The sequence below is a fragment of the Typopeltis vanoorti genome, chromosome 24 (assembly GCF_054136105.1).
Source record: "Typopeltis vanoorti isolate ZY-2024b chromosome 24, IOZ_Tvanoo_1.0, whole genome shotgun sequence".
Lineage (NCBI taxonomy): Eukaryota > Metazoa > Arthropoda > Arachnida > Uropygi > Thelyphonidae > Typopeltis > Typopeltis vanoorti.
The window spans coordinates 72,064,257-72,085,138 of NC_143572.1; the positions used below are offsets into that span (position 1 = coordinate 72,064,257).

Here is a 20,882-nt window from a genome sequence, read left to right on the forward strand (position 1 = left end):
CGAATAAGTTGATATTCCTGGTCACTACTGTCTCTTATTAGAGTGCCATTTTTCCACAATAGCTTCTGTTCTAACCCAAACAGAGAACAATTCTTGAAGGTTGACATTGGAAATGCATCCTTTGGCATCCTTCTCTTCCATAAAAATTTCTTTTTCCACTTCTTTTTGTTGTTGATCGTGAAGATGTTGAAGATTTTCTGTGCTGAGTTCGGTTTTATGATCATCTATTAACTCCTCTACATCCTGATCACTCACGTTTAATTCCCATAGCTTTACCCAAAGACACAATTTCATTTACAACAGACTCTTCTTCACAGCTTACTATTTCACTGACTGAAATACAATCTGGCCAGAGTTTTTTCTAAGCAGAAATCATCGTTTTAATAGAAACTTCTTTCCATGCCTTATCAACGAACCTTAAGCAATGAAGAATGTTGTAATGCTCTTTCCAAAATTCTTTATGAGTCAGTTCTGCGTCATTGGTTATTTCAGAGCACTTTTGAAACATAGCCTTAATATACGGTTTTTTGAAGTTTGAAATCACTTGCTGGTCCATGAGTTGTATGATAGAAGTGGTATTGGGTGGCAAAATCTTGATGAAACTGAATTCACCAACTAAATCCTCCTCTAAATTTGAGAGATGAGCAGGAGCATTGTTCATCACTAAAAGAGCTTTTAATGGTAGATTTTTTTTCAGTAAGATAAGCTTTTACAGTGGGAGCAAATTCTTGATAAATCCACTCAGTGAAAAACTCTCTGGTAACCCACGCTTTCGTGTTGGCCCTCCACATAACACCGAATTTGCTCTTTAAAACATTGTTCTTTTTAAACACACATGGATTTTCAGAATGGTAAACGAGCAAAGGCTTTATCTTACAGTCTCCACTAGCATTACCACAAAGCCGCAAAGTAATTCTATCTTTCATAGGTTTATATCCCGGTGCCATCTTTTCTTTTGTGATATAGGTCCTTTTGGACATCTTCCAAAAAAAGACCCGTTTCATCGCAATTAAAACCTATTGAGATACAAATCCCTCACTATCCACGTACTCCTTAGAGGTTTTTACAAATTTGTCCACTTCTTCTACATCAGCACTCTCAGCTTCTCCGTGCATGACAACACTATGGATCCCAGTTTGTTTTTTGAATTTATTGAACCAGCCTCTACTTCCTTTAAACTCCTCATTTTCAGTACTGGTTTTAGGTGTGCATTTCTTAAGTTCACTATGCAGATGTTTTGCTTTCTCAGAAATAATTCTCTCAGTAATAAAGCCACTGCTTAATCTCTTCTTGTTTATCCATACTAAAAGGAGTTTTTCCATTTCTTCAATAACATGTGAGTTCTTGGAGGTCAATGTTGTCACACCTTTAGCCACATTTGCTGCTTTTATTGCTTCCTTATTCTTAAGAATGCTACTTATCGTTGACTTTGGCATTTAACATTGTCACCAGATCCGGCAAACATGTGCCGCTTTTGTGTTTCATGATAACTTCTTTTTTCATCTCAGTTGTCGATACTACAACTTTTCTTTTAGATTTTGTTCTTTCTACATTCTTGGATGCCTTGGGCAATAGAAAAAATGCCAAAAACAGTTAAAAATTCTCTACACAAACGTATCGCGCAATGACTAGGCTGTGTAAAGTAAGGAACAACACACAGCGGACTGAGACAGACGCACACTGCGCAGGCACGAGGAAGTGAGTGAGGGAAATTAGTGGGGAAGAAGTATAGTCCAGGAACTCAGAGTCATATAGCATTAGTGGGGGAGAATGCTATATGACTCTGAGTTCCTGGACTATAGTTCAAACTTAGAAATGTCGTTCAAACTGCGAATCAAATTTCTTGCATTCTCAAGTGTTTGAACTCTGGAACGTTCAAAGTACGAGGCACCACTGTATATGTTTTCTTTGCCTGGTGAATCCACCTGCTGCAGTGAAGTGGAAGTTCGATAGTTTGGATCAATGTTGGCATTTTTGTCATATATCCCAGAAGTGCCTTCATATATGAGAGAATTCTTGTATTATCAGACAGATCAGTGTTAGACCAGTGTAATGTAAGTTGCTTCTAAAGATATTGTCCTGTATCCTTTAATCAAATGTATGGCTATAAGATGTTGAACTTTGTTTAACTTTTGTCAGTTTTTCTTAGATTTTAGTGCATCTTTCCAAGCAAGTGTAGCATAAGATCTCAATGGTGGTATAGCTCAGGTATATATTGTTTTCAGTGCTCGTTGGCCTAATCCCTCACTTTATCCTTGCTGACACTTAGCCAGAAGGTTTTCTATTTGTAAGTTTTTTTGGAAACATGCAATGTGCTTGTTCAAGGTAAAACTTTCATCTATTATTATTTCTAAGTATTTTAGCTCACTGGCTACCTGAAGAACTTCCCTGTCTAGGAAGACAATTAAAGGTTTATGTGAGATGTGAAGCACTTTAGACTGGGTGCTATTGAAGGTAACTTTCTTCTCACATGCTCCCCCTCTGCAATTTTAAACTTTATTTTTGACCATTACTTCTAATTGTAAACCATCACGTCCCTGAATCATTATCATCGCATCATCATCGGCAAAAGCTATGACTTTTATTGACCTATCGTACATTAGTGCCAATGGATTAAAGATGAAATAATCTGAAAACCCTGCTTATTTGCATTGGGCAATTCATGCCACAGTGGGATTTGACCGTGTTGTTTTGAAAGAGAGATGCTAGCTACTCTTTCAAATCTGTTTTTATGTTTGCAGAAAACTTGCGTCTAAAGATTTTTTGGGGCTTGTATGTGCTTGTGATGCACAATAGGCAAGTATTGCCACTTTAAAAGTATACTTTCCATGGTTAAAGGAAATGCCAGCTAGACCTCTAGGTGGTAGATTTTTTTCACCGAAATGCTACGTCCCTTTATTGGAGGCATGAAATGGCCATTGCCATGTTTCATCTCTACAAAAGGATCTCTGGTTTCTATCCTCTCCCTTTCTTCTTTATGCATTGTGGGTGATGATAGCCTTGCTGCACATGCTCTTCATGCCATAATTATTCACATCTCCTCTACCATTGTAGGATGCAGCAGTAAAGTGGTTTCTGCAGGTTTGCTGCCAGTAAACTTAGTAATCCTTTGGGAAACTTTCCAATCAGCTATTGAATAATATAGCTGCTTGCATCGCCACATTGTGCCTAGAGAGAATCTGAATATTGCATATTGGAGAGCACTGTTGAGACCATATTTGAATTATAGTCTGAGCACTTCCAATGTAAGTAAAAGTTGTGTCCAGAAGTTCTTCACCCCTATTACGAAGTGTGACAATTCCCAGAACAGCCATGTAATGTCGCTTGTGTGGTGATTTAGTTGGAGTCATGTGAGTAATCGTCTTTATACATGTTTTAACTAATACGTGCATAAACCTCAAGCTAATAGGGCCATTTGTTAGTTGGCTATTGCAAAAACAATAGCATGCAGTGGAAAACCCCGAGTTCGTCACGTCCGAAAAAAGCACGCATGTCACGTTCGTAGTTCAAGACCATGCTGGTGTGTTTCTTTGATCACAAGAGGATGGTCCACTATGAATTCATTGAACAGGAATAAATGGTCAACCAATAATGCTGTTTAGAGGTGCAGAAAAGATTACGAGATTCTGTTCAGAGAAAAAGATCTAAATTGTGGCCTGACAAGTAGATCATCCATCACGACAATGTGGCATGCCACAGTGTGCTCATTGTGATAGAGTTTCTAGACAGAAATCACAGATTAAAGATTCATGTTCAGTTTTCATAACTGATGCATGAACATTTATAAAAATTTAACTTTTCAACAGAAGGTAAGTTAGCTAGTCATATATGGAGATGATAGGGTTTTTCCCTCCTGAAAATTGAAGTTTTTCATGACAAAACCCATCCCACACAGTGGGGGATTAATTGTAGGTGGTTTAAAAGTGTGGGACTTTGGCTTCAATGTCAATGTGCTAAACTTGAATTCTGCTGATGGTGATTTGGAGTTTGTTCCACCAGCTGAATTTTTGCTGTTTGCCCTGGTCCCCTGCCAGAAATGAGGAATGTCCTTGTTTACTGGGTGATGCACTACCCAACCTGAAATCTCATCATGATTTATCATCATTTTGTTATCTTAGTTTAAGTCAGTAAGAATACAGTTTAGTTGGCTAAATCCCAAATTGTCAACCCATTCTTGTTCATTTAGTATCATGGTAGATACTTGAGAGTACACATGAGAAGTTCAGAATTTCCAGCTAGTTCTCCATTTTCCTTAAAAGGCTGTCTGGAGGTCTCCTCCCAGTTATTTTTCTTTGACCTTTAAGCTATCCTACACCACATGTGTGCACATGAAGAAGGGCTGAAAAGTTCTGATAAACACCTAGAACAAAAATAGTATGGTTTGTGCAACATAAATTATTCTACATGTTCCTCACAAAGTGTTATATACAGGGTGTTCGGGATAAATTTGACAGTTTCGTAAGGAAAAAGAAAATCTTCTTTGTATCTATTAAATTTAATGCATTGACAAAAAAACATTACAGGCAGAGTTAATTACAATACTATCAACAAGATTTACTCAAAATAACCACCATTAGCATCGATCACAGCTTCAATTCTGCTTCGGAACCCCAAACATGCTGATGCTACAGTCTCCCTGGGAAGGGCCGCAAAAACTGTTTTAATTTTATCCATTAACTGGGCTTTTGCATTACTGGAAGTGCGATTGGTGTCTTTTTCAACTGCGCCCCATACAAAATAATCCATGGGGTTAAGGTCTGGGGAGTTTGGAGGCCAAACATTTGGACTGGTGAAGTCGTAGAAATTTTCAGACAACCATTTTTGACTTTTCCCAGAGGTGTGGCAAGGGGCCGAATCCTGCTGCCATACATACGGCCTACCGTTGGCTACCCTTGTTATCCAGGGCTTGACTACAGTTAGCAACTCCACGAACAAAGCCCGAATTTCAATGCCAGGGTTCTTCAACACCTGTTCCTGCAGATTTGCGAGGAATTCTGCTGTACGAACGCAATCAGATCGTCTGCTAGGGATTTTTCTTCTTGCTACATCCTCGTAGTCACCATTGCAAGTCTCTAGTTCATGCCTGATTGTTTTTACTGTATTCAGGGAGCATTGGGCAGCAGTCGTAATATCCTTATTTTGATGGCGGGCACGAATCATCATGATACAAGTTATTCTCTTCCATGATTCAGATGGGTTCCAGCTATCCATCCTTTCTGACATCTTGTATATGAATGAAGAAGGGTCCAAACTTTTAAATGAAGAGAAGTGTGTGTTAATACATGTAACTTACGGAAAAATATAATTAATTATAAATATGTCAAATTTATCCCGAACACCCTGTATATACTTGTTACAATGCTGCTGCATCATTTGCAATCTTCTGAGGAAATAAAAGTCTTTCCCTCGTGGCACAAATCATATCATTTTTGTTTTAGGTGTTTATCAGAACCTTTCAGTATCCCTCCATATATATATATATATATATAGATAGATAGATAGATATAAATTGGTCAGCAGTCGAACAAATTAATAATAATTTGTTATACTGTGTATTGTAGTGTAGCTTGTTTTCTTTGTGCATGCATTTCAGATGATAGCTTTAATATGAAAGTCAAAATGTTAAGCGTTTAGTTTTGTTTGTATTAACTCTAAGACAATAGTCTCCATAATTTTGTCATGATGAATGCTGATCACAATCCAACAGGAACTATGCACGCTGATCTTTGATCCTTAAAGGTGAAAAACAACAAAGCCCACTGTCTTCTTTCATTTAGGATATTAGACATAGACTGTAGTATAAAAGAGAGTGAAATTTAATCCAATGTTAGTATACAATATATTATGTAGTAGACAGTGGCAGCTTGTGGCTTGAAATCATGGGGTGCTGCAACTTTCGAAATATACATACACACTGTAAGTACAGTGTATATGTGTTTGGATAAAATATCAAAATTATGGTAAAAATTTAAAAAAAAATTAAACATGAAATAATATTGTTTATTATTGATAAAATTATACAGTTCGGTATAATTCAAAATTACTTAAAAATAAAATCCATTATCATAACTCCAATAATGTTTTAAAATAAAAACTATAACAAATGTTATGTCTTTAATTGTAATGTCCAAATATTTAATGAGACTGAGTAAACACGATAAGCACTACGAACACTCGACTACTAGCACAAACTGCCTATAAACAACAGTGAAACTGCATGATGGACAGTGCCACGTTATGCTAATAGCTCACATCGTACTATGACGTGCATATGCTTGCACGCGTAGCAATATGACATTGTGGTAAACACAGTACTGCTAGCATCCTTTGCCCTCCTAACTGCTACAAGATGGATTTTTATTATTTTTTATACAAAGTAAGAGAATTGTATAGGATTGTTGATAAAATTAAATATTACAGGCAAATATAAATAAATTAATAAATATATTTATATATCGAGAAAAATTGGGGGTTCTGCAGTGCCTATGCACGAGCCGCCCCTGGTAGTAGATCACTTCTTTACTTTTTGAAGATGATTTCAAGTAAATATGCCACAAGAGTTCCTAAACAAATAACTGCTGTGACAAGTGGTAGAAAAGTCAGCAATAAAAATACTAAAAATATAAAATAGGCAAAGAATGAAGTCTCAGTGGCACACATATGAAACACAAGAGGAATTTATATAGGAAAGTTACATATTTCAACATTGTACTGTTTATTGCATTTAGCAATTAAATATGGAAATATGAGAATAAGTAAAGCTGATATGATAGAGCCAGTTCCTTTTAAATGATTTGGAACAAGATAGAAACTTATCAAGCTTTCAATATAGAAGATGGTATTTAAACCAGTCTGTAGTTCTTAGAAGTGAGTTAGATAATAAAAAATTATTTAAGTATTAATTATTGGAAGTTAAACTTCCAATATTTAATAAGTTCCAGACTTAGTCAGTTATCTAACTCTAAATTTATAAAAACTGAATTGATTTTATGCAACCCTTCTTTTTTTGCCTAACTTTCTAATGCTGAATTTAGAAAGATAAAATATTTGTATAAAGTATAAAATCACATACTTTACTTAATATGTGGCTTTCTGAAAACTCAAAAATTTGACATATGAACAGCTCTGAATTGGAAGAACAGTAATTTCTTTTAAATATTTTGCAAAAAGTATAGCATTTTTATATGACTGTTGAACATGGGGGAGGGGAGAGGACATAATGAGGTAAGATAGAATTTGAAATGAAACCAAGAAGGAGGTGGACTTTAAAATCTGATATAGCATTAACATACTAAAATCAAGAAAGAAATATCCATTTTTGATATCATGTTGTTGTGATAGGTTACTTATCATCAGAATAGGAAAGATCGGCATTCGCATGGATGTTTTCATTAGCTGTGAAAAAAAGTCACTACATTATTCCATCTGGGCAGACAAGATAATGTGTAGTCTATGAGGATATATAATACTTTTATCTGCTGTGATGTTAGAAGAGGTTCTTGGGCAATGGAATCTAATTTTCATAAATTAAAGATTCCAAGAAATTATATTCTTGGTTTCATCCTTTATCCAAGTGTAAGCAAACAAAGTTTGTGTGTGAAGTCACTTCCCAACTGGGATACTTGTATATAGAGGTCTGTATAATGTCTTCACATCAATTGCCTTAGTATCCCATAATGCAAGGCACATATCCTTACAGACATGTATAATGCCATACATTATGGGAAGGGCCTCTACCACTCCCACTGATGAGATCTCAATAAACATCAAAACCAGTCTGGGTATTGACCTTTCCCATAATGCATGCCATTATACATATCTAAGGATATATATACCTTGCATTATGGGATACTAAGGCAATTGATCTGAGGTCATTAGCCCATATACAAGTGGGTTGAAGTTCACATGCAAACTTTGTTCGCTAACACTTAGATAAGGGATGAAACCAGGAATATAATTTCTCAGCTCAGCTATCAGCTAACACCATTTTATTCCTGTATAGGGAGTAGCGAGGCCGTTTAGCCCTATCTAACTTTTTGGAGACTGAGTGGGCAGTTCAGTCTCCACTGGTACCCAATCACAGGTAGCTGGCCCAAGGCTATCATTAATTAAGCGGCACGCAGTGAAGAGGCAGCTCAACAAGTGCCGCCATCTTGTGGTCCCTTACCTTAACACTATATTTGATGTCTGAAAATAGTGTGGATTCTACGGTCGATTTTCTTGAGTTTACAGGACGAAAAACCTGAGTTTCCAGGAGAAAATACCCACTTGCCCGTGTCAGAGATCGACTAACTCAGGAACCGGTCGAAAAAAGCTTAAAAAAATTTCCACTAGTTGCCGACTAGATTCGAAACGAAGTCTTCCTTCGTGCTGTCAAGCGCCGTGGTGTGCAATTTTGAGCTACACAGAATATAATTTCTTGACATCTTTAATTTACAGTATAACCAAATGAAAAAACTTTCAGCATCTATCTCTAATTTTGTAATTTTGAAAAGCCTTTAAGTCTGTTCAAATGCTGGAAATATGTTTATATGGAATGATATGTGTTTATATTTCTTTGGCTAGCATATATTATTATTATTACGCAACCTCCGGGGAGTCCAAAAACTCATCGAGGGAGGGCACCTACTCTACAACTCTCTCTCTCCACCACTCAACCCACCAACTACAAAGAACCGCAACTACCAATATTATCTACACCAATGCCATCTACCGCCGATCATCACCACTCATATTTCACAGACAATCACGAACATCCATACCCATGGTGGGATTCGAACCCGCACCTGGAGAGCGGATACATTGACCACTCGGCCAACCAGGCTGGCTATTACTTTATATATTACTTTAATTTCTGTCTCTCTGCTTTAGATGGTTAGGGATTGGGATTCTATAGTTTTGGTAATGTTCTGACAGATGAGACAAAACTGAACAAATTGTACAGTTGATATATGTAATGTATTTTTTTTAATCTTTGTTTTTTTTTTATTTCTTGAGATAGTCATTTCAGCTAATTTTTCAGAACAGCAACAGCTTTAAATCAATAAATTACTGTGCTTTAAATTAGATTTCAAAACATCATCATCCAGAATAGTTATTGCTCAAATTTGCAGTTGTCACCCTATCACCAAATAAAATAACCATAATAATTAAATAAAAATAAGTTCATTATTATCCCTGGATATCTGTTCAGTCAAGTTTCTCAATGCGTATTTGATTTTTTGATTTCTAATAATTATTTACTTATTTATAGTTTTATCTGATATTATATAGGACTGTGTTTCTCAAAGTGTGGTACGCATACCCCCCCAGGGGTACACGAAAGGTTGTTAGGGGGTACGTGGCAATTTTCGGCTATGCATAATTAAAGGAGTCATATTTTTCAACAAACAGTGCAATTAGGGACAACGGGATAAAACGGTACTGACTAATGAATCGCATCCCCTCTCCAACAGAAACTGCTATATAGACCAAGCAAAACCATATGTTGCGGGTGGAACATATGGTTTTGCTTGATACCACCCCCGTCGTTAACGTGTTAAAACTAAAAAATATATAGTGAATGTGGTTCAGATATTATGGAATTCAGTTGAAGGGAATTAGCATTTCAACTCAACTGTTGAAATGCTAATTTGCCTTTGGTTCGTGCGATCTTTTGTTAATACCGCACCAATCATATGCAGTTCTTTGCTGCTCTACGTATCTCAAGTCTTGTAAATTACCGGTAATTTTTGCTTGAAATAATGGGAAAGAAGATGACGCTATTTGGGTAGATGACTTTCACGATGTACACAAAGAAACTGTTCTCGATGCCAAAAGTAGTGAAAGCGAGTAGGAGCTTCTTGGTAAGTCGCACCATTTTCAGTTTTTTTTTTCTGAAAACTTTAGTTTCCGAAAATTCCCGCACATATCTCGCAACACGATTTTTTAGCTTTAATTTTGGGAAAAAAGTTAGTTATATTCGAGTAAATACAGTATTTTTTTATTCTTTCAAATTCTTACATATGGATCATTGGTTAAAGATTGGATTTATAAAACCCCCGAAAGAGAGCAATATAGCAAATACAAGTAGCTGTAAGCAACAAGAAAACGTTGATATTGCATCTGGATCAAATGAAATTGATGAGTGTGTCATCTGTCATCACATATCTAGAGAACCAAAATTTAAAAATAAATCATATTTTTTGTTTACATGAACATATAAATTCAAATAAAATAGATATTTAATTTTAATTAATATTTTCAATTAATTTATTAATTTCAATTTATTTTTTAATTAATTAATTAATTTATATATTAATTGATGAATTTATTTTTTAATTAATTAATTAGGGGTATTTGGTAATAATGAAAATTTAAGAAGGGGTACGCAAATATCTGAAGTTTGAGAAAGACTGATGTAGGATATATAACATTTATATTGAAGGTAGTTTTCTTCTTTTAGAAAAGAAAAAAACAAAGCGGGGACAGAAAGGAATAATATCTTGTATCGCATTTAGTCCTGAATGTCATGATATATATGCTGCTGGATCTTATGACAAAACTAGTAAGTATTAGTTTTTTTAAAAAAATGAGATTAAAAAAAAAAGTAAAAAGTATATGCAGTCAACTCTTACTATAGCAAATACTATCATGCATACTTGCTCACTATCAAAAATTTCTGAAGAGTTCCAACCCAAAGAATAGAATAAACTTTGCTCTAGTGAATTTACTGATGATGTATATGCTGTTGGATCTTTTGAATAAAGCTACTTCTGAAAATCTCAACAAAAGCCCTGTAGATACAGTACTATGACAAAAGAAATTCATTATGATAAACTGTCCTCTGATCCCTGTGAGTTTTCTATAGAGAGAGAGAGTGTGACAACTTCAGTTGACTTCAGACTTATAAGACATTACTGGAAAATGGCAAAAGAAATTTATTATAGGTTTAATCATTTAGCACACTCCTTATCCTGCTTCCCAGATGGTCAAGTACTTAAAAAAAATAATTCATTAAATAAACTTGAAAATTAATGTATACTTTACCATTTTATAAATATTATTTTACATAATCATGAGCTTGTCAATTTATGCTAAGAACAAAATAAGAATAAGCTTAAAAATGCATTTCTGCAATTTTTTGAAAATATTGATAGAAATGGATCCATCTGAAACTGATGAGAAATAGATTAAATATCTATTTATTGTTAATTAATTCATTTATTTTTGACTTGCAAGAAAATAGTGATTAAAGTAATCACTAAGTAATTAAAGTAACTTAATCTACAAATAGACAGTCTTCATTATAACAGTGTTGCCAATTATATATTCTCTTGATAAGGAATAGAATGAACTATATTCCAACAAATTTATTCATAATAATATTAAATAAAGAAATCCTCCTTGTAGTCACAGAACATCTCTTTTGGCATTTGATATTCTAACCACTCAGTCAACCAGGCCAGGAGATCAAATAAATAGATAGCCAGCCTGGTTGGCTGAGTGATTTCACTTTCAGCCAACAGGCTGTAGGTTCAAATTGCACTGTGGACATGTATGCTTGTGATTGTCTTTAGGTGGTAGATGAATTTCATTCCTGAAGTTCCATGTTTGGTCTCTGAATTAGGTAAAAATGAATAAAAAATACCAAAAAAAATATATAAATAGGAAAGAAATCCTTAGCCCACTCATTGTACTAGTGTACTTGAGATTTACAACATATTGTTGGTGGAAACGTCACATAAAAAAACAGATAGATAAAACAATAAATAGGTAGATAGACAAAAAAAAAATGTAATACTAAATAGACAGAATAAGTGAAGTTGATATAGTGGGAAGCCTGTCGGAGAAATTCATGGATTAACAAAGAAATTAACCAAAACACTAAACTAGAAGTAAACAAAGCAGTGTTCAAACTAATTTTAAGAGTTTAGCAATGGTGGCAAAAGACTCAGGGGAAGACTAAAATCTCAGTGGTTTGTTGTAGTTAGAATTGCCTTAGAAACCTGAAAAATAATATCTGACAACCTTGGAGATTTGACTAGTAACAGAATAATTTTGTTAAAAATTGTTGATAGGATGTTAGTAATATTATCAGTTAATTACAGTAATTTACAATTTAAAATAATATTATCAACTTAATATGTGTTCTATCATATGTCCCGTAACATAATGGGGGGAAGGAGAGAGAAAGAAAAGAATAAGAAGCATAAAGCAACATTAAGAAAAGTGACACATGTCAATTACAACTCAAGTCTCAGCCACAATTTGGACAGGGGGAGCAGTGTTTGATAGGTTTCATTTCCATGAAACTATCATCATATTTGAATTGACTTTTATGGGGTATCTTCATCTTGTTTCACTGAACTTTATAGAACTAATGTCCATAACATAGATACTACATCAGATTTGATGTATTCTCTGTATTCATTAATTCTGATTTCAGCTGATTGGCTAATTTGTTCAAAATAGGGTAGATGACAGAAGCAGGGTAACTTGTACATAACACAAATTTTACCATGTACCTCTCTCCTATCTAGGTTAGAATAAGAAAGATAATTTGTCCATAGTGGTAGGCAAAAAGGACAACAGATTTCAAACTGGTTTGAAAATGGTATGTAGATTGAAGAAAGCATGGTATCCATTATGATGTCCCTGTTATGGTAGAACATTGCAACTATTTTAACATCTGATTTTGGTATAATTGAGGACTGATATTTAATAGATATCTTCTAAATATTATAATTGTATTCATCAGTGCTCACAGTAGTGTTTTTTGCTGTTTGGTTTAACTAGCATATTGATGGAGTAAGTTCATTGCACCACTAACAGCCCCTTCCGCTGTGATGTGAACACAATTGTATATATGGAGCTGTCAGTAGACAACATAATCAACAAAGCTGGTATAGTAGGAAGTCAACTGAATAAATATATGAAATAAGAGAGAAATTAGTCAAAACACTAAATTAGCTGCATACAACACAGTATTCAAACCAATTTTAACTTATGGATCTGAAAGCTGGGTTAGAAGTAAAACATTTGACCAAAGACTGGAAACCACAGATATGAGAGTCCTGAGAAAGATAAGAGGGGTGAACAGGTGGCATCAGTGGCAATATCATATTAAAAACAAGGATATTAGGAAAGAACTTAACTGGGTTAGCATCCAGGAATGTGTTAGCAGAGCTAATCTCAGATGGTTGGTCACTTAAACAGAATGGGAGAGGAAAGATTAGCAAAACAAGTGTTCTTTTGCCAGGTTGGCAGGAAAAAGACCCAGAGGAAGACCAAGATATAGGTGGATTGATACAGTAAAAAGTGCCTTAGAAGACAGAAATATAAGATCTGATAATGTTGGAGTCTTGACAGATAACAGATTGATTTGGAGGAAAATTGTTGATAGGAAGTTAGTAATGATGCAAGTTTTTCATGTAGTACTATCATAATATCCTGTACACCCCTTGAGGGCACATGTCAGGAATTTGATGATGATGATGATGGTCAGTGTAGATTTTTGGTAGAACATAAAATTAATGGCACCATTAAGAATACATATTATTCATGCATCCAAGAAAAGAAGAAACTTGTTTGTTTCTTATTTGTTAGTGAGCTTTATTCAGCTACACATGGAGTTAATTTAGTCTAAAAACTGTATTTCTAAATATGACTTCTTCAAAAATGTCACCTACGTACAAAACAAACCCAGATACAACAAAGCTGTGAAATTATATTATCAGAGTTGACTTTCCAGATGTTCCACAAAGTAGTCTGCTGGTGCACGTGTGATGAAACCATCACAGTTATTTCAAATTGTATCTTCAACTTGTTTTTCAAAATTGATGATGAAATTAAAAGTTAATGTCTTCCAAGAAAGAGTTTCTTGGAGATTTATGTTGGTGAGTAATGATACATCAAAAGAAATCCTTATTTCAGTATCAAGTAAACAAATATATTTTATTTTTCTTTAAAATCAGTTATTTTTTTAAAATCTACATCAGCAAGTGAAATTTCAGAGTTGATCAGTAGAAGCTTAGCTAAATGGTAGGTGGAAGAATCAATATAGCTCACTATTGGACATAAGGAAAATCTTTTTTGAGCACCTTAATGATGTACATAGTTTTAATTTTACTTTTCTGACTAGGAATTAGAAAACTCAGCTATGAGCAAACTTCTAAATGTTATAATTGTATTCATCAGTGCTCAGGGTAGTTTTTTGCTGTTTGGTTTAACTATCATATTGATGGAGTAAGCTCAGTGCACTACTGACAGCCCCTTCCTCTGTGATGGATTGTGATGCGAACACAATTGTATAAATGGAGCTGTCAGTAGACAACAAAACAACATCAAATTATATGAATGGAAACATTCATATAATTTGAATTTGTTGAATTAATGGGATTTTCTACATTTATATCATTCTGTCTTTTTATATCATTCTGCATTTCTTTGTATTGCTATATTATCAGTTGACTGATGGTTTGTTCTTTTTGGTTTTTGGAGAACAATGTATTCTGGAATGTTGCACTGTTGTTATTAATAACTTGTTTGCAGTATTTTGTCAATTGTTCTATTAGTACATGTTCTTAGCATGTCGTATTGTGTAAGATGGGACATTTCTAGTCATTTTTCCACTTGTTTGGATTGACTGTAAACCAATGTCCTATTTATTTGCCACCCTGTCAAAAGCTATATTTGCCAGGGTGGCAAATACAGCTTATCCTTAACATAGCTGAGTTTTCTAATTCCTAGTCAGAAAAGTAAAATTAAAAGTATATAGCTGTTTATTTATACTGATGTGCACTTATGGCTGGGATTCTCTGCAGGAGGAAACGTCTAAGTGTTCAAAAGAGAAACCTTATCCTTTTCATCATCATCTTCTTCTTCTTTTTCCAGTGGCCTTAACAGGCATATAAGTGTCCAAAGCCTTTCAAGTATCCTTGACAAGCACGGCGTGACGCAGGGGTGGAATGGGCGAATGCCACAGGTGGAAAAGTAAAAGGGCAGAAACCTTACAGAGTTTATGTTACAATTATATTGGAGGCAGAAAAAAATTAATAATAAAAAAAATTAAATTGGATATATCATATATTTAAAAAATATTAAATTTATATATGCATATTTATAAAGATAATTATATTTTATTCTAATTATATAAACTCCAAATAATTATTTTTATTTTGATAATCCCTGGGACAGAAACATTTAGATCCAATTTCATTGAGAAAAGATGAGCAGAACGAGCAGTTATTCGAGCTCAGCAAGAAAATCAATTGCGGAAAGTTTTGAAATTATCAGAAACAAGAGTCAGTGAAAGCGACGTTCCTGTGGAGTCCCCCCACTGACAATGAGTCTGAAAATTCGAATTTGTGTTTAGATGATAATCAGGCTCTTGAGAATTATCCAATAGCTTCGACTTCAAATACAAATATCTCAACACTAAATTACGAGATTTTTGACGATCCAGCTTTATGGCCAAACTTGTCCAATTCAATAATTGATATATATTAGTAAAAACCTGCAGAATCAAAGGAGACTTTTTTCCCCACGCAATGAACATAATAGACGTTTTTATGTATCGATAATAGGATTTTGAGTAACAGAGAAACCATTAAAAGATCTTGGTTAATTTACTCGAGTTCAAAAAATGTATTATTTTGTTTCTGCTGCAAATTATTTTCTGATATTTGAACTATGAACTTAATTTCGGAAGGAAATAATGATTGGAAACATCTTAATAATTTTGAAAAATGGATTGATTTGGAAAAGCGTTTTAAAAAATTACGATTGATCAACATCAGCGAAAATTACTCAAAAAAGAACAAGAACATTGGATGTAGGTTTTAAAACGGATAACATCGGTTATTAAATTTCTTGCAAAAGAAAACAGCGTTCAGAGGAAGTTCAGATACTCTATATACAAATAATAATGGAAAAGTTTTGAAACTGATTGAATTATTCGCCGAATTTGACAGCGTATTGCAAAAACATGTAGAACGCATAAAAAAACAAAATTCGCGTTCATTATTTAGGGAAATGTATACAAAACGAAATGTCACACCCTGATACCTTCACTATGTGGAATTTTCAGTTATCATGGTGTAACATGAAGAGAAAATTAAATAAAACCCCTGTATAGGAGCTAATACATAAATTATTTAAAGAAAGAAAAATGTTCTTGCATCCAAGTAAAATATATAACAAAAAGTGTTTGTTGAACTAAATAATAAAAGAAGGAATATATTACAGTTGTGATATAAAAAAAAATTAGCTAAGTAAAACAGAAAAGATTAGTCATAAGGAATTGTATGTGAGAGGCTAGAGATTAAAATATTAAGTAAATTCTTAGAAAATTTGGAAGGGGGATTAATTTAGAGGCTAGCAAAAGAAAAACAATAGACTATCGCTCAGGGTCAATTCCCGGATTTAGACATCGTCACGTGTGAGTCGCGTGCTCGCTGACCTCGGGATGTTTGGCAGAAAAACGCCACCCTAATTGGTCGGTGAAGTCGAATCCAGTGAGGGGTGGAGAAAAGAAATTAAAGAAGGTGCTGGTAGGGGTCAAGGTATAAAAGGGTTAGAAATCCCAACCACGAGGATTTTTCCCGGATAGTTTCTTCACGAGCTCCTTCATATAGGTTTCACGTGGTTTTCCTGAGTGGCGGGATTGGAGTTAATCTCTGTCGTCACAACAAGGAAACAAAAGTGAGCGGGATTTCAATTCCATATTTCCTATGGTAAGAAACGAGGAATGCCATTTAACCAAAGGAAAGAAGGTATTGTCTAAGTGTTTCATCATCCAGTGACAACTACGAGAAAGGGAAATCTGTAAAGAAGTCGGTGTCCACGTGGCAAATTTCACAGCCATTGTATGGATGATTCTAAAAGTGTCCGTAATTCAAGTACGAAAAGTAAAGATCGCATAAGCACAGTTTAATGCCAAAGGAATTTAGGAGTGACCGATTATAGGAGAGATCATACCAGGATAGTATAATCGGAAAAAGGTAGAGGCCAATATAGAAAACTCGATAGAAAAAAGGTACTGTAAAAATCTCGTGTTAACTGAAAATCGTCTATAATTGCAATCATTATTCTATTACTGAACTGTTGAAGAGACTAAGGAAAATTATACTAGGACTATAGTACATGACTGATTGTAATGAGAGTATGCTTATTAATATTATATAATAATTCATGTGTCCTGAGAATTATGCATGTGTATTGTAACGTATAGGAAAGTTTTAAATGTCAAAGTTATGTGTTACTACAGTGAAAGGATAATTTAATCTACATAGTTTTAGATAGTTAAATAGAGTGAGTTGATCACATATGTCTATGTGCTACAGCATATAGCGCATATTCAGACTAATATAGAGTTAACTAAGGTGCTAATTAGATCTGGGATTATACAAAAGATTGTATGTGTTGAATTTGTTATGGCGGCATGATCGCAATACCCATATAGGATCATAGCCAAATTACTTGTGATAAGCTAATGTTATTTTGTAAATGTTTTCTTAGTATTGAATTGAATTATATTAGAAATTGAATTGTACCATACTAATGAGTTTAATAAACCTTTGTTCATTGATAAAACAGTTGTCTGAAATTGCTGCCCAATGCACCACTTAAAAACGTATGAACCTAATCACGCGGGAGGGGAGAATATTTAAATGAGTAACGAGATAAAGTGTCATGACTGCAATGTTGTTTCACATTCAGACATATTTTTGTGATTGCTCCTTGTTTTTGTATTTAATATCTTGAACTAAATGTCCTGAAAGGCACAGTATAATATAAATATTAGGGACACTAAGGGGAGAAATAGCTTAAATATTTGTATTTTGGGGTGATATCTCTCACATAGATAAAAATTGAATATAGATAAGCAGAATTTCACTAGATAGAATAATAATCATAAATTGGGACACAACAGAAATCATTAATATATTGAGTAATGAAATTTTAAAAAAAATTGTATCTAAAATAATGAATGCTAAGTATTTTTCAATAATTCTTGATTGCACCACTGATATTTCGCGGCAGGAGCAAATGTCCTTAATTGTAAAATATGTTTTTATAAAAGAAAAAAATGAAGAAACACAAGATACTATACAAATAGAGGAAAGATTTCTAGATTTTATTAAAATTAATAATACAACAGGAAGTGGTATAGCTGAAGTAATTTTAAAATTATTAGAAGAAAAAAACTTAAATATTCAAAATATCCATGGTTAGGGATATGACAACGGGTCAAATATGAAGGGGAAGAATGCAGGGGTACAAGCACTTTTAAGGCACAAAAATCCTAGAGCATTTTTTGTTCTGTGTTGTACGCATTCTTTGAACTTGGTATTAAGTGATGTAGCAAGCTGCAATGTAGATGTGATTTTATTTTTTGACATTATTCAGTCAATCTATAATTTCTTTTCTTCATCGAGTCATCGATGGGAAGTTCTTCTAAACCACATCCAAAGTTTTACTTTAAAACCTTTATGCACAACGAGATGGGAAAGTCACATTGAAGCTGTAAAAGCAATACAAAATCAAGTAAAAGAAATACATGAAGCTTTCATTTTCATTACAGAAGATGACAGCTTAATTGGGCAACAAGGCATTAAAACAAAATTGGAAGCTAGTTCGTTAGCAAAAAAAATAAATTCTTTCAAGTTTATATTTGGCACATTTGTTTGGTATGACATTCTAAGTGAAGTCAATGCATCTAGCAAACAATTGCAAAATATCTCTTGCAATATTATGGAAGCCTTGAAATCATTAGATGTCATGAAAAAATTCTTGACATCATACAGAAGTGAAAATAATTTTTTGAAAGTTAAGCACCAAGCCCATAACTTTACTCTAAATATTGAGTTAAATGCTGATTTCCCAACTAACGACAGCACATGAACTCAGCATGTAAAAACTCAATTTCAATTATGAATGTCCTGACAAATCAATTGCTAATTTTGAGCGACAGTTTCAAATTAATTTTTTTAATGTAATTCTTGATTCAGCAATAACATCAATTACTGAGAGATTTGAGCAGCTAAATAAATATGAATCAATTTTTGGGTTTCTCGTTAACATTGGTAACTTAAAATTTGATAATGATACAGTAAAAAAAGCTTGTTTCGACTTAGAAATTGTTCTGTCTGATGTTGATCAAAAAGATATTTCAGCAACAGATTTATTAGATGAATTAAAAATATTGTCTCAGAGGATATCAAATAATAATTCTCCCAAAGTAGTATTAAATTATATTTGTGCAAATAACTGAATAAGTCTTTTTTCCTGATGTGTACACATCACTACGAATTCTTTTAAAATCTCAACTACAAGTGCAGAGTGCAGATTTTCTAAATTAAGACATTAAAAATTATTTGAGGTCCACAATGTCCCAAGAGAGATCAAATGGCTTAGCCACTTTATCTGTTGAAAGTGACATAGCCGAGACAGTAGATCTAGAATAAGTAAAGTTTGCCAAAATTAAGGCTAGAAAGGTTTCTTTTTTTTTTAAATAATTAAAATTGTTAATTCTTAATTTAGATTTTTTTCATATTTGTTTTGTCATATTTAATGTGATTTATGTAATATTTATAAATTGTGTTAAAATTATGTACTCATTATATAATAAGCACAAAAATATTTTTTTTTATTATTATTATTTATTCACTTATTATTTCACATAATGAAAATTGCATCAGTCATTGGCTACTTGAGTATTTCAATAAAGGTTTTATATTTTATAAAGGTTTTTTATACAATGAATATAGGTCGAGTGATTATTATGGGGGACTTGTACTGTGGAGATACAGACGGGAAGAAAGAAAGGGCACATGGCAGGAAGGAAATGGAATTATACACTTACTGAGAGATAATTACTTGATGTGACATGTCATACATGACTAAGGGTGTGATCATATTGGACCTGGTCATAGGATCAGAAGAGCTATCCAGAAGCAGAAACAGATAAGATAGTCAAATTACTTTGTGACCACTAGGGTATATCATCCTAGTGAGGTTACTGCTTTAACATATGTGACAAACACTAATGTGGGAACAGGGGTGGATGAATTGAAGGTTCTTAGGATATTGCAGAATCTCAATATAAGTAGAGCTGTGGGATTAGATGGGATATCAGTTAAGGTTTTGCAAAAATGTGCTAGGGAACTAGCAATCTGATTAGGATCTTTAAGTCTCAGCTCTGGTAGAGTTTCAAGGGAGTGAAAAGAGGGCAAAATAATTCCCTTTCATAAGGGAGTTAGACTGCAGTAACAAATTATAGACTAATCAGTATCTCAGCCATGGTGGTAAAAGTACTAGAAAAATTGGTCAAAAAGAGAATTTAAGAATGGTTAGATAAAAGTATGATACTATGTGATGGTTCAACATGACTTTGTAAAGGGTTGGTCATGCTTTAGTAATTTACTGTATAATAGAATAACAGCTGAGTTGGATAAAGGAAATGGTTAGACAATTTTGCTGGATTTTGCTAAGGCATTTAACAGTATATTGCATGGAACTCAGTTATGCAAATTAGAACAAATGGGGATAAACATGACACTGGTTAAGTGTATAAGAGGATGGCTGCTGGACAGATGTTAAAAAGTGGTATGTGGAGGGGCAGAATCGAGGCAGAAACAAGTCACTAGTGGTGTGCTGCAAGGTTCAATGCAGGGACCATAGCTGTTTAATTTGTACATAAATGATATAGACCTACACCCCTTGAGGGTACATGGCAGGAATTTAATGATGTCTAACCATATAGGAAATAATCTGCAGAATGATTTAAATAGGCTGTCAGTATGGGCAAAAGATAATGGGTATCAGTGTAATGTGGGAAAATATCAAGTTGTACATTTTGAGAAAAATGTATTACAAGTCATGTATCACATTGATGGCAC

General features: G+C 33.9%; 1 protein-coding gene across 2 annotated transcripts in view; it reads left to right on the plus strand.

Moving 5' to 3' along the window:
• The window catches only part of WDR79 (Telomerase Cajal body protein 1 homolog), a 238,588-nt gene that overhangs the window by 108,804 nt on the left and 108,902 nt on the right, over window positions 1–20,882 (plus strand). For both annotated transcript variants that reach the window (XR_016550413.1, XM_090413474.1), the window contains exon 7: window positions 10,445–10,546. Coding sequence is in view for 1 of the 2 variants with exons in the window: in XM_090413474.1 (XP_090269600.1) it covers window positions 10,445–10,546 (102 nt within the window). In the remaining variant the exon portion in view is untranslated. The remainder of the gene's footprint in view (window positions 1–10,444; window positions 10,547–20,882) is intronic.